The 14,916-nt window shown below is 43.5% G+C and overlaps 1 protein-coding gene across 1 annotated transcript in view; it reads right to left on the bottom strand.

The window, feature by feature from the left end:
- Positions 1 to 8,825, bottom strand: part of LOC115159080 (neurogenic locus notch homolog protein 1) — a 76,918-nt gene extending 68,093 nt beyond the window's left edge. The window contains exons 1-2 of the mRNA XM_029708456.1: positions 8,538 to 8,825; positions 6,668 to 6,749 (exon numbers count right to left, since the gene is read on the bottom strand). Coding sequence (XP_029564316.1) covers positions 6,668 to 6,749; positions 8,538 to 8,595 — 140 coding nt within the window. The 5' untranslated portion in view covers positions 8,596 to 8,825. The remainder of the gene's footprint in view (positions 1 to 6,667; positions 6,750 to 8,537) is intronic.
- Positions 8,826 to 14,916: the final 6,091 nt, after the last annotated feature.

Raw genomic sequence — 14,916 nt, 5'->3', positions numbered from 1 at the left:
CGCCTACACCCGCAGCATTTCATAACTTCTGTCCGACGCACACCCACTACCACAAGAACTGGTCTCGAACCCAATCGCAGTCACTAGTCAGCCATTGTCCCAGCAATTGTGTGCCCTATAGGCAATATCAAAATGTGCAAAAACAACCAAAGAAATAGGTTAAATTACCAGAGATTCTCACATGGCCCATTATATTAGGTTATTGCTGTGCTATATCAGCCAATAGTCTAGACGTAGTTTGAAGATGAGAGAACGGAATCTTGCACTTTCTCTTGAGCTATTTTATAGCCTACCTTTTTGGAGTGGGGCGCTTTTCAGACCGAGACAAATATAGGTGATCAATATGCATTTCTAGACAATGCAGTAAACTATATCCGAATCATATTGAGGAAGTTAATTTCCTTGGAAAGATAGCTCCCCCGTTCTCTCCGTCCATGCATAAGGTATAGAATACAATTTGAATTAATACCACACGCAGCTATTCACAAACATATGAAAACTGAATTTAAAGCAGCAAGAATGATGAGAGCAGATACTTGCACTTTCTCTTGAGCTACATTTACATGTAGGATATAGCCTACCTTTTAGAAGGACGATTTGCAGATGGAGACAAAAAAATAAATGGGTAATCAATATTTATCGAAAATAAAAAGGAGCAACGCTCGCTCAAAATGGTAGCTTATTCTACGCCCCATCGTCAGTGATTGATCAACAGTACTACTAGTAGCAGTGGGAACATGAAGTGTTGTCATTCAATGAGAGACAACTAGATTTCATGCACTTTCTTTTCACTTGCACCAAACATCTTAGCTAGATGTACAATTTCAAAACTAAGACCTATGCAAAAAAATCTAAGCTAATGGCAGATTTCTTGATTCAGATGTTTTTTTGCACATGCTCAATGTACACTTACGCTTCTGCTACTGTTTATTATGTATAGTCACGTTACCCTTACCGACATATTACCTCGACTAACCCGCACTTTTTTTTTTACCTTTATTTAACTAGGCAAGAACAAATTCTTATTTACAATGATGGCCTAGGAACATTGGGTTAACTGCCTTGTTCGGAGGCAGAACGACAGATCTTTACCTTGTTAGCTCAGGGATTCAAACTAGGAACCTTTCGGTTACTGGCCCAACGCTCTTACCACTAGGCTACCTGCCACCCCATTTACAGCAACAACCTTGGGAATATAGGGGAGAGGAAGGGGGAAGAATGAGCCAATTGTAAGCTGGGGATGATTAGGTGACCACATGAGGGCCAGATTGGGAATTTAGCCAGGACACCGGGGTTAACACCCCTACTCTTACAATAAGTGCCATGGGATCTTTAGTGAACACAGAGAGTCAGGACACCTGTTTAATAACATCCGATCCAAAAGACAGCACCCTACACAGGGCAATGTTATGTCCCCAATCACTGCCCTGGGGTATTGGGATATTTGTTTAGACCAGAGGAAGGGTGCCTCTTACTGGCCCTTCAACACCACTTCCAGCAGCATCTGGTCTCCCATCCAGGACCAACCCTGCTTAGCTTCAGAAGCAAGCCAGCAGTGGGCTGCAGGGTGGTATGCTGCTGGCGAATGTGACAAATAAAATGTTATTTGAAGACAAACATAATGCTGAAAGGGCGGAAAAAGAAGAGCAGAGGTTGATCAAGTAAGAAAGTGGGTGGTGGTGTGGGGAGAGGGAAAGGACGGAGTTTACCTGAGCAGTGGCAACAAACAGCATGACGGTAAAAGCCACAAGTGCCACACTTCTTCATGCACAGACATGTACTTTTATTTTATTTAACTAGGCATACACACCAGAATGTTTTTAAAAAAATCCGCGCTACAGACTGCTATAGCGGCCCTCTAATAAAGGACTAATAAAGGCCCAGTGCACTACGTTGTGTAAAGGAGGGGGAAAAAAGGTGGGAGTTGGGGGCTGTTTTTGTGTAGGAGGCTAAAGTCACTCTCAGTGGCAGATGGCAGATCAGGCCCTATAGGGGGAGGGGAGGAGAGGGGGCTGGCCCAAAGTCACAAATGTGTTTGGGGTCAGGGGTCAGGGAAGCATCTGCTCTGGCCCTGAGGGAACATTGCATTGCTGGGAGAGACCTGTTGCTGGGGTCTGTTGCCGAGGCCTGATGGTTTTACAGCGTGGGGGGGGGGGCTGACTTTAGGACAAAGAAGATCCATTACAGTGAGGGGATGGGGAACACACATAGGCAGACACGCGCACACACAGACTCCACCTCTGTCTTTCTCTTTCTTTGTCTATTTCGCACAAACACAACTCTCTCCAAACATATAGTAGCAATTATAGTGTGAGCAAGCCCGACACAACCAAAAACGTTATCCTGCAAGATGTATTGAGTTTTTTTGTTTACTTATCATGTTACCTCATCCACATATTATTATTTGTTGCTCTTTTGCACCCCAGTATCTCTACTTGCACATCATCATCTGCACATCCCTCCCTCCAGTGTTAATGCTAAATTGAAATTATTTTGCCACTATGGCCTATTTATTGCCTTACCTCCTTAATCTTACTACATTTGCAGACACTGTACATAGATTTTTTTCTATTATGTTGTTGACTGTATGATTGTTTATCCCATGTGTAACTCAGTTTGTGTCGCACTGCTTTGCTTTATCTTGGCCAGGTCGCAGTTGTAAATGAGAACTTGTTCTCAACTGGCCTACCTGGATAAATAAAGGTGAAATAAATAAAAAATATTTAAAAAAGCAGTGGAAACTGAAGTCTGCATGGGAGGCAAAGAAAGACACAGTTTTGCCAATTGCCTCTGGCTGTACCCCTGGGAAGGGTAGAGCGGTTGGCCTCACCTCCAGTCCTCATATCGTAGTGAGTCAACCACAGGGTCTCCAACAGGCACGTGTGAGGTCTGAGACAAGCTCTGTAAAAATTACACATATAGGAGAGCTGTAGAAGGTTCAGAGATACAGTCATTGCTCTCAGCCCTGTTTTTTTTGTATACATGTAACCTTTATTTAACTAGGCATGTCAGTTAACCTGTTTGGGATAGGGGGCAGTATTTTCAAGGCCGGATAAAAAACGTACCCGATTTAATCTGGTTATTACTCCTGCCCAGAAACTAGAATATGCATATAATTATTTGATTTGGATAGAAAACACCCTAAAGCTTCTAAAACTGTTTGAATGGTGTCTGTGAGTATAACAGAACTCATATGGCAGGCCAAAACCTGAGAAGATTCTATATGGGAAGTGCCCTGTCTGACCATTTCTTGTCCTTCTATAGCCTCTCTATCGAAAATACAGGATCTCTGCTGCAACGTGACATTTTCTAAGGCTTCCATTGGCTCTAGGAAGGCGCCAGAACGTGGAATGATAGCTCTGCAGTCTCTGGGCAAAAAACAGCAGGGGTTTTGGAGAGTGGTCCTTCTGAGGACAATGACACTGGCGCGCGTGTGCATGTGACGACTCCATGTTTTTCTTTCAGTGTTTGAACGGATACAACGTCTCCCGGTTGGAATATTATCGCTATTTTACGAGAAAAAACGCATAAAAATAGATTTTAAACAGCGTTTGACATGCTTCGAAGTATGGTAATGGGATATTTTGAATTATTTTTTCACGAAACTTATTTTGAATTATTTTGTCACGAATCACTTTGGATAGTGACTTCAACGCACGAACAAAACAGAGCTATTTGGATATAACTATGGATTATTTGGAACCAAAACAACATTGGTTGTTGAAGTAGAAGTCCTGGGAGTGCATTCTGACGAAGAACAGCAAAGGTAATCCAATTTTTCTTATAGTAAATCTGAGTTTGGTGAGTGCCAAACTTGGTGGGTGTCAAAATAGCTAGCCGTGATGGCCGGGCTATGTACTCAGAATATTGCAAAATGTGCTTTCACCGAAAAGCTATTTTAAAATCGGACACCGCGATTGCATAAAGGAGTTCTGTATCTATAATTCTTAAAATAATTGTTATGTTTTTTTGTCAACGTTTATCGTGAGTAATTTAGTAAATTCACCGGAAGTTTTCGGTGGGTATGCTAGTTCTGAACAAAACATGCTAATGTAAAAAGCTGTTTTTTTATATAAATATGAACTTGATTGAACAAAACATGCATGTATTGTATAACATAATGTCGTAGGAGTGTCATCTGATGAAGATCATCAAAGGTTAGTGCTGCATTTAGCTGTGGTTTTGGTTTTTGTGACATATATGCTAGCTTGAAAAATGGGTGTGTGATTATTTCTGGCTGCGTACTCTCCTGACATAATCTAATGTTTTGCTTTCGCTGTAAAGCCTTTTTGAAATCGGACAATGTGGTTAGATAAAGGAGAGTCTTATCTTTCAAATGGTGTAAAATAGTCATATGTTTGAGAAATTGAAATTATAGAATTTTTTAAGGTTTTTCGTATTTCGCGCCAGGCGCTACCATTGGATATTGGTGAGAAGAGGCTAAGAACAAATTCTTACTTACAATGACGGCCTATACCGGCCAAACCCGGACGACGCCGAGCCAATTGTGCGCCGCCCTATGGGACTCCTAATCACATCCGGTTGTGATACAGCCTGGATTCAAACCATGGTGTCTCAAGCACTGAGATGCAGTGCCCTAGACCGCTGCGCCACTCGGGAGCCCAACATAACTTCAATGACAAAGTTCTCTGAGCAGGGTGAAAAAACATCACCAAATTCACTGGGAATACATTACATACAATGAAGAAACAATACTCCGAGCCGCAGTTCCATACTACTTGTTAAACAGACTGATACTATATACCTGTTGTTGGGGTGGGATTGGCGTTAGGTTTCCATCAGTGAATTTTGACCATTCCTTTGGATTCCTCATATCTAACTCATTGTTAGAAAAACATTTAGTCCAAATTCGATGTTAGGTAATATATTTATTGAACACTATAAATAAAATAGCCAATTTGGGTTCAATAAAATAGCTTAATTTCTCAGATATCAAATTATATTTTAAAAAAAACAACAACTAAATAATCTTGCAGGAATACGTATCTTTTCTGTTTCTAACATAAACGAATTCAGAACAATCTGAGATGGCGGGGGTCGAAATCCTGTTGTGTTTTTTGAGGTGGAACGAGATGTGTGCGTGTGAATATTAAACTTAATAAATAAACATGAGCTTGATAATCAATACCCTCCCAGATCGTTCCCAGTGACGCTCCACTCTGACCCCTGGATATTGACACTGACACACCTAAATGTCCAGTATGATTGATGGTTGTTTGGCTTGGTGAGGAAAGGAGAGATACATGATGAATGAGAGGAATACTAAGACTGCGTTTTGACAGGCAGCCCAATTCAGATTTTTTTTGTTACTAATTGGTCGTTTGAAAATATCAGAATTGGGCTGCCTCTGTAAATGCAGCTTAAGGAGAGAGTGGACAGAGACATCCACATCTCTATCTGATGAGGCCCACTAGATGCCCCTATCCTGTGCTGGCAATCCAGTCTCCTTTTAACCTAATTTAACACCTGACTTACTTAACAAAAGGCACTTCTAACTCAGATGTAATTGAGTTGTGGCCCACGGGCTAGCATAGGTCTCTCTGTCTCAGAGTGGGGCCTTCCCCAAATGCCATCAGGCCACACCCACCCAGTAGCCCACCACTGAACTCCTTCAGAGGCCACCAGCGCCATGCTGATTAAAATATTTTCAGGGATGAACGCAGGTCATTTGTATATTTGTTTTTACAGCAGGTCTTTAAATTCAAATGTAAAAATACACAATATTTTGTAACATATACTGCCCATCCCTGCACCAGCATCAGGCCCAGGCTAGAGAGCCCTCATCTGCTCCACTCACTTCCACTTGTTTGCTTTCAAATTTCTTCAGTTTACTCCAATTAATCTCACTCCACCAATAACATTCAATCTAATTATATTTCAGCGCCATCTGGCCCTCTACTGGAGTTCATAAGGGGGAAGAATGCCTATTCAGAAATCAGGAGAAGAGCCCTCGAGCAGGGTACGGCAAGAGTTTTAGCGTGTGTTGTGGCGTTTTTTTTTGGGGGGGGGGGGGGGGGGTTAGTAGTTGTAGCGTTCTTGGGAAGCCCCACTCTGATTAGTCACACAGCATTGCTCTGACTAAGGGACAATGGTCGCCGGGCGGCAGGCGATCCCCAGCTGTCGCCCCATGAAAGAGCAGAAAAACAAGATTTAGGACTGGGACGCGTCCCTCACGCTGCCGGGGAAGTGTCCTGCATTCATAAGCGGGGGGGGGGGCACTTCTCTTTCAGTCTTTTCTTTTGGAGTGTAGACGCGTAGGGCTCTGTGGCTACAGGAAGGACCTTGCTCAGAGGAAAGTTGAGGGCCTCTGGTTGCTGAGCAGAGCTGCCTCTCAAAGGCTGGAATGAGGGGAAACAAGGCCTCTTGCCTCTATTGCCTACCAAAGAACACTCTAATATGTCTAGTACCACACACTATTATCAAAACCCCTAACACTGCACCATGCACCTTACAAAATACCCACGGATAACTTCAGAGTTCCAATAACCCAACTTTGAACTCCAGTGGTTAGAAACACCCAAACTCAAAATCCTGATCACGGTTGTAATAACTTGCCTGGTATTGGGGGAAAAGTTCTGAGGTTGATATCAAACAAGAAAAGCCATTCAGCAAAGTGTTGTCAATATGTAGACTGTGGACTATTTACCTGCATTCTCCGTTTCTGTCAGAGGAGGCCTCACACCTCCCTCCATTCAAACACGATTCAGTAGTTAGAGAGCATCTTAGACCTGTAGAGACAAATCTGTTATAAAGGAGCAACAATAACACACTCACAAAAACACATTCAATTCAGTCATTAATAGGCCCACTGTAAAAACGTTATTTTACCATAAGACATAGGCTGCAGAAAGTGGAACTTTAAAAGCTAATTCACATTAATAGCACTTGCGCGATAACCATTTTTGCTAAATGCCAACCGAGATGTGTGCTTTGAAACTAATCATGTTGTGTGCAAGCTGTGGTTTGGGGGACAATGTAGGCCCAGACTACTTGTTGGCCGGTGAGGTTAGCAGTATGCATGGTGGGGGCTAATACTACTTCCTGATGTTGCCCCCACATCAAAGAGGAAGAGAGAGGCCAAACTCATCCAAAAATCTGTCAATTCAATTTAAGGGGCTTTATAGGCATGGGAAACATATGTTCACATTGCCAAAGCCATGTCTGTCTCCCTCCAGCAGGTGGCATGTTTTTTGTTGGTGGCGTTCAAATACATTTTTCCCCAGTGGGAACTAGTTTTTTCTCTCGAGTTTCGACTTGTTTTGGACCCACTGAAGTCGGGTGGCGTACATTTCCGAGTTCCCAGTTGCTTTGAACGCAGCATCAGCCAGGGGTAAACAGACTGCTGCAACCAGATTGACTGAACGCGATACGCAACATCCGTGACTAGCATTCCTAGGCATTAGCCACTCTAGCATGGTGGTGGAAAATTGTGTTTCATAAAGAAAGTATGCATATTTTCCGCCTTCTTGCCATTGAATCGAGTTAAGAAGGAAATCGAAGCCTTTTGCAGCCTGAATGAAGAATGTGTTATGCACGAACGAGTCGCCGGGGGACACGAGTGTATTACCGTCTGGGCACATCAAGCATGTCATCTGGAGATCCATAGTACCCACTAGCGGCTATCAAGGCTAACTTTGCGCGGAAAGCGCAACAGCTGCTGAGCTCAGACGTGTGAACAAAAGAAATCACAGTCCAGCACGAGCCATAAAAAAAGCCAGCAACCCCCACCCCCTATGGGACTCACACGCTCTCCCATAGAGAGAGAATAACACCCTCTCACCAACGCCCCCCGCAACACACGCTCTCCCATAGAGAGAGAATAACACCCTCTCACCAACGCCCCCCGCAACACACGCGTTCCATACATAGCCTACCACGAAACTATCGCTCCACAGACGAAATAAAGTTTAGTCAGGCCTAGGCTAACCTTAGCCTACTTCATGAGAAATAAAACAAAATGGATCTCATTTAAATCTAGATATAGCCTAACTAGACGAAATCAAGTGCACGTTTAAAAAAAAAAAAAAGATAAACAAAGGGCACACAACATCAATAGCCTACATGCTCAGTGGGCTAAACGTTTTACATTGCAAATATGCTGAAGTCTACTAGTCAAGAGTCTATACAGTTTCAGTTATCGTCATCACTTTGAGTTGTGAAGTGTGTAAGACCGATGTGCCAAGGCACAGAGGGATGAGTTCCCATGATTTGTTCGCACTTAGAAAGACGCGGAAGATCAGAGATCCGTAATAAAGCAAATCAAATAGCCAACACGACCTCTAAATCATATCAGATTATAGTACCACTTCACATCCGTAGACTACAGAGGCAGACTAAAGCCTCATTTACTGAAATGAACGAAAAGTGATCTTGCATCACTCAATAAAATCAAACTCAACGTAACAGTCATTCAACTCAACTTAATAATATGGATTTGAATTAAAACATTCAGTCTCCAATTGTTTAAATCCTTAGGAGAAATAACTTTACAGTAGCTTTTTTTCCAGGAACTTTACCTTGTGTTATGACGAAGACTGGAATAAGAAACGTTAGTTTCACAAAGAAACGATACATTCCTCCTCTCTTCAACTTCAAAAAAGCCCTACAATTCCTACGATTTGCATAGATCCACAGTGTCGTTAGCTGCAGACGTGGTTAAATTGTTTTAAATAAATATCCTTTGTAAATAAATAAATTCGATTGACAGACGACACACTCCAGAGAGAATAGTCTCCGTGAGAACTCAATTCGTGAGATGTCGACGCATACGCTTATGAGTTTGAAATGAAGAGCAGTCTATCGCGCAACTCTGAAAGTTCCTCCTCCCCACACCAATGTCCTCAGCCAATGGGGGTTACCCTTCACTCAGGTAGACCAACGGCTGCCTATGAACTCAACTCATTCCTTATGGTTTCACTGTCATTGTCAAATTACCAGATACTGTATGTATGTATATACAGTACGTGTAAGAACTGTGTACAATAATACATTGAAAAGGAAACCCCTACCCCCCATTTGTGAATGTAGCCTGCATAATGCACTTTGTATCTTGTTGCTGTATCATGTCCTGTTTATACATTTGTATTTGTTTGAATGTAATGCAGTTTGGCCCTATTCAGATTTGGGAAATGCACACCTTTCCTACACATGCCTTTTCTATGTGTTGGGGAGTTGAAATGGTTATCCCATCAAACTTCAAATTATTAGAATAGTGCACAATGCAGAACAGAACAACCAGGTTAAGGGTCAGTGGCCCAAGCCCATGAACAGGAATATTCCAAGTTCAGACAGAAGGGGGGAGTCAGATCGCTATGATCGTCAGGAACTTTACTTTTGGTGTCTATTTTTAATTGTTGCGCTACTAGTGCTGCCTGTTGATGTTAAGTAGGCAGCTACAGTAGCTGAATGATGTTAACATCTTCGGGTTTTATTTCATTAAATGTATTTTATTTAATCTGGGTGCTTACGTCACATACTAACACCCTGGTACTACCCGTAGCTCCCGTTCTCCTCAGTCTGAGAAAACACAGAGAAAGGTATGAGTAAGGTAGTTAATCGAAACTTCATACTGCCAGTGAACTTCCTGCCGGTGGGACAGATGAGATGTCCACAGTCGTCTCTACTGCTTCAGAGGAGGACATAAACGCAGACAGCGGTGACGAAGGACCGGTTTTCGATGTGGATGAGGATTCAGAGGATCGAAGGACTGCTGCCTGGATTCTCGAGGGCCAGAACCCTGAGGGGTCTACGGAAGCTGAAGCTCAAAAATCTTCGGGACTGAAAGATTTATTTATTTATTTATTTCACCTTTATTTAACCAGGTAGGCAAGTTGAGAACAAGTTCTCATTTACAACTGCGACCTGGCCAAGATAAAGCAAAGCAGTTCGACACATACAACAGAGTTACACATGGAATAAACAAACATACAGTCAATAATACAGTAGAAATGTCTATATACAGTGGTGCATTGGAGACTGATGTGTTCCTGTCCTGTCTTTTCATAATACTATTGCAGGTATGGTTCTATTGTCTAAGAATTAAGATTATACATTATTTGTATTAAGGATTGGTTATTATTTTATAAAGCCATAATGTATGTATGAATGTGATTGTGTGAGTCTGAGAAAACACAGAGAGAAAGAACAACTTGTCAGATGGTGCATTGGAGACTGTTGTGTCTTTTCATAATACTATTGAGTGACATAAAAGACAGCCGTGGTGTCGCTCTTCATTTCTTGGTTCCCCTGTGGTACATATAAAGACCGCTACATATTCAGTTCTCAGTAGCTGGTATTCAGACTTACCCTATGCAGGTGCATAACAGGGTTTGCAGGCGTGGTTCCCTTGCATGCTGAATACATGCAATTCAACAGCTGAAAACCTTTTGGCTGGCCACCCACACTCCTCGCCCCGGCCAAACGCTACTTCACGCCCACGGACATTTGTTTCTTCTCTGCAATGAGTCTGGATCTGATTAGATACCCAACAATTTCTAGAATGCAAACACATTCTGAACATTCTGATTGGTCCCAGAAACCGATGGGTTGGGCCAGAGTAGAACACACGTGGGTAAAGTGGCCTTTTGAAAATTCATTTTTGGCTTTGATACTCTGATTGGTTAGAGATGATCCAATCACTGATGAAATGGTTTTGTACAACACCCCTCATTTTGACCTCACCACAAATTACTTCAATGATGGCAAGCTCTAAAGCATGTTGTGAAAGATGGAGCAGCAGAAGAATTCAGTTTGAGTCATCTGGTAAGAAAACCCTCCACCTTGCTGACCAACACATTTTCTCGTGAAGTTTGCATTCAATAGGGTTTTCAATACATTTATCTTGACCCATCCCTTTAAATACGGCATACCTTTTAATTCAAATTTCGTCAGACTCACTGGAATACATCGAGAGAACAGGTTCCGAATATAGGGATCAATTAAAGGGTGCGTTTGTAAATTCAATCTGGAGTGCCAAAGTGTGCCCTCTGGGCATTCTTAAATTCAGAGCGTTTCCTTCTCGGAGCGTTCAGAGCGCAAACTGGAAGCTCTGGACGAATAGGGTTGATCTGAGCGTTCTGGCCCCACAACTGCAGTCAAGCACCCAAGGTAACTGGCTAACGTTGGCTGGCTTGCTAGCTATTTCAAATGAAACTATTATTGGTCACATATACATGGTTAGCAGATGTTATTGCGAGTGTAGCGAAATGCTTGTGCCTCTAGTTCCATCAGTGCAGCAATATCTAACAAGTAATATCTAAAAATTCCATAACAGATACCGAATACACACATATCTAAGTAAAGGAGTGAAATAAGAATATTGTCACGGTTGTCGTAAGAATGTGACCAAGGTGCAGCGTGTGTAGTTCCACATCTTTATTCCAAAGTGAAACTTCAAACAAATAAATGAACAACTAAACATGACTACCTAGTGCACAAACACAAAACAATATCCCACAAACACAGGTGGGAAAAATCGCTACTTAAATATGATCCCCAATTAGAGACAACGATTACCAGCTGCCTCTAATTGAGAATCATACAAAAAACACCAACCTAGAAAATATAAACTAGAACACAACATAGAAATATTAACCTAGACTACCCCCTAGTCACGCTCTGACCTACTACACCATAGCGAAACAAGAGCTCTCTATTGTCAGGGAGTGACAAATATAAATATATGGATGAACAATGACAGAGCGGCATAGGCTAAGATGCAATAGATTGTATAGACTACAGTATATACATATGAGATAAGCAATGCAAGATATGTAAACATTAAAGTGGCATTATTCAAGGGACTAGTGTTCTGATTATTAAAGTGGCCAATGATTTCTAGTCTGTATGTAGGCAGCAGCATCTCTGTGCTAGTGATGACTGTTTAACAGTGTGAGGGCCTTGAAATAGAAGCTGTTTTTTAGTCTCTCGATCCCAGCTTTGATGCATCTGTACTGACCTCGCCTTCTGGATGGTAGCGGGGTGAACAGGCAGTGACTCGGGTGGTGTAGTTGTCCTGGAGGGCAGGTAGGTTCCCCCGGGTGATGTGTTGTGCAAACCGCACCACCCTCTGGAGAGCCCTGTGGGTGTGGGTGATGCTGTTGCTGTACCAGGGGGTGATACAGCCCGCCAGGATGATCTCAATTGTGCATCTGTAAAAGGTTGTAAGTGTTTTAGGTGACAAGCCAAATTTCTTCAGCCTCCTGAGGTTGAAAAGGTGCTGTTGCGCCTTCTTCACCACACTGTCTGTGTGGGTTGACCATTTCCGTTTGTCCGTGATGTGTACGCCAAGGAACTTAACTTTCCATCTTCATCATTGAGCTAAGGACCCTGGGACTAAACACCTCCCTCTGCAACTGGATCCTGGACTTCCTGACGGGCCGCTCCCAGGTGGTAAGGGTAGGTAACAACACGACTCCAACACCATCATTAAGTTTGCCAATGACACAGCAGTGGTAGGCCTGATCACCGACAACGAGGAGATAGCCTATAGGGAGGAGGTCAGAGAACTGGCAGTGTGGTGCCAGGACAACAGCCTCTCTCAACGTGATCAAGACAAAGGAGATGATTGTGGACTACAGGAAAAGAGGACTGAGCACGCCCCCATTCTCATCGATGGGGCTGCAGTGGAGCTGGTTGAGAGCTTGGTGTCCACATCACCAACAAACCAAGCACACCAAGACAGTCGTGAAGAGTGCACAACAAAACCTATTTCCCCTCAGGAGACTGAAAAGATTTGGTATGGGTCCTCAGATCCTCCCAAGGTTCAACAGCTGCACCATCGAGATCATCCTGACTGGTTGCATCACTGCCTGGTATGGCAACTGCTCGACCTCTGACCGCAAGACACTACAGAGGGTAGTGCAAACGGCCCAGTACATTACTGGGGCCAAGCTTCCTGCCATCCAGGACCTCTATACCAGGCGGTGTCAGAGGAAGGTCCTAAAAATTGTCAAAGACTCCAGCCACCCTAGTCATAGACTGTTCTCTCTGCTACCGCGCAGTACCGGAGCGCCAAGTCTAGGTCCAAGAGGCTACTAAACAGCTTCTACCCCCAAGCCATAAGACTCCTAAACATCTAATCAAAATGCCACCCAGACTATTTGCATTTCCCCCCCTTCTTTTTCACCACTGCTACTCTGTTATCATCTATGCATAGTCACTTTAATAACTCTACCAACATGTACATATTACCACAACTAACCGGTGCCCCCGCACATTGACTCTGTACCGATATAGTTTCGCTATTGTTATTTTACTGCTGCTCTTTAATTACTTTTATTTCTTAATCTTATCCGTATTTTTTCAAACTGCATTGTTGGTTAGGGGCTTGTAAGTAAGCATTTCACTGTAAGGTAAACCTGTTGTATTTGATGCATGTGACTAAAACAATTTGATAAGATTTTTTCTACACTGCTGTCCCGTTGATGTGGATGGGGGGTGCTCCCTCTGCTGTTTTCTGAAGTCCATGATCATCTCCTTTGTTTTGTTGACGTTGAGTGAGAGGTTATTTTCCTGACACCACATTCCGAGAGCCCTCACCTCCTCCCTGTCTCGTTGTTGTTGGTCGTCAAGCCTACTACTGTTGTGACATCTGCAAACTTCATGAGTGCGTGCATGGCCACGCAGTCATGGGTGAACAAGGAGTACAGGAGGGCGCTGAGCACTCACTCTTGACGGACCAACGGGGGGCGGTCTATCAGGAAGTCCAGGACCCAATTGCACAGGGCGGAGTTGAGACTTGGAGGGTACTATGGTGTTGAATGCTGAGCTGTAGTCAATGAACTGCAATCTTACTTAGGTTTTCCTCTTGTCCAGATGGATAGGGCAGTGGGCAGTGTGATGGCGATTGCATCGTCTGTGGACCTATTGGGGGGGGGGGGGGGGGGGGGGGTAAGCAAATTGAAGTGGGTCTAGGGTGACTGGTAAGGTGGAGGTGATATGATCCTTGACTAGTCTCTCAAAGCACTTCATGATGACAGAAGTGAGTGCTACGGGGCGATGGTCATTTAGTTCAGTTCCCTTTGCTTTCTTGGGTACAGGAACAATGGTGGCCATCTTGAAGCATGAGGGGACAACAGACTGGGATCGGGAGAGATTGAATATGTCCATAAACACACCAGCCAGCTGGTCTGCGCATGCTCTGAGGACGTGGCTAGGGATGCCATCTGGGCCGGCAGCCTTACGAGGGTTAACATGTTTAAATGTCTTACTCACGTTGGCCACGGATAATGAGAGCCCACAGTCCTTGGTAGCGGGCCACGTTGGTGGGACTGTATTATCCTCAAAGCAGGCAAAGAACGTGTTTAGTTTGTCTGGGAGCAAGACATTGGTGTCTGACATGGCTGGTTTTCCTTTTGTAGTCCGTGATTATCTGTAGACCCTGCCACATGCGTCTTGTGTCTGAGCCGTTGAATTACGACTCCACTTTGTCTCTATACTCACATTTTGCTTATTTGATTGCCTTGCGGAGGGAATAACTACACTGTTTGTATTTGGCCATACTCCCAGTCGCCTTTCCATGGTTAAATGCGGTGGTTCGCGCTTTTAGTTTTGCGTGAATGCCGCCATCTATCCACGGTTTCTGGTATGGGTAGGTTTTAAAAAGTAACAGTGGGTACAACATCTATGCACTTCCTTATAAACTCACTCACCGAATCAGTGTATACGTCGGTATTATTCTCTGATGCTACCCTGAACATATCCCAGTCCGCGTGATCAAAACAATCTTGAAGCGTGGATTCCGATTGGTCAGACCAGCATTGAATAGTCCTTAGCACGGGTGCTTCCTGTTTGAGTTTCTGCTTATAGGGGAAGGGAGGAGCAAAATGGAGTCATTTTCCAAAATGAAGTCAGAGTAATAGTGGCCCAGTGTTTTTTTTCCAGTGCGAGTGCTAC

Source organism: Salmo trutta, chromosome 23, assembly GCF_901001165.1.
Source record: "Salmo trutta chromosome 23, fSalTru1.1, whole genome shotgun sequence".
In the NCBI taxonomy this organism is placed as follows: Eukaryota; Metazoa; Chordata; class Actinopteri; order Salmoniformes; family Salmonidae; genus Salmo; species Salmo trutta.
This window is presented reverse-complemented; position numbering and strand designations above follow the sequence as displayed.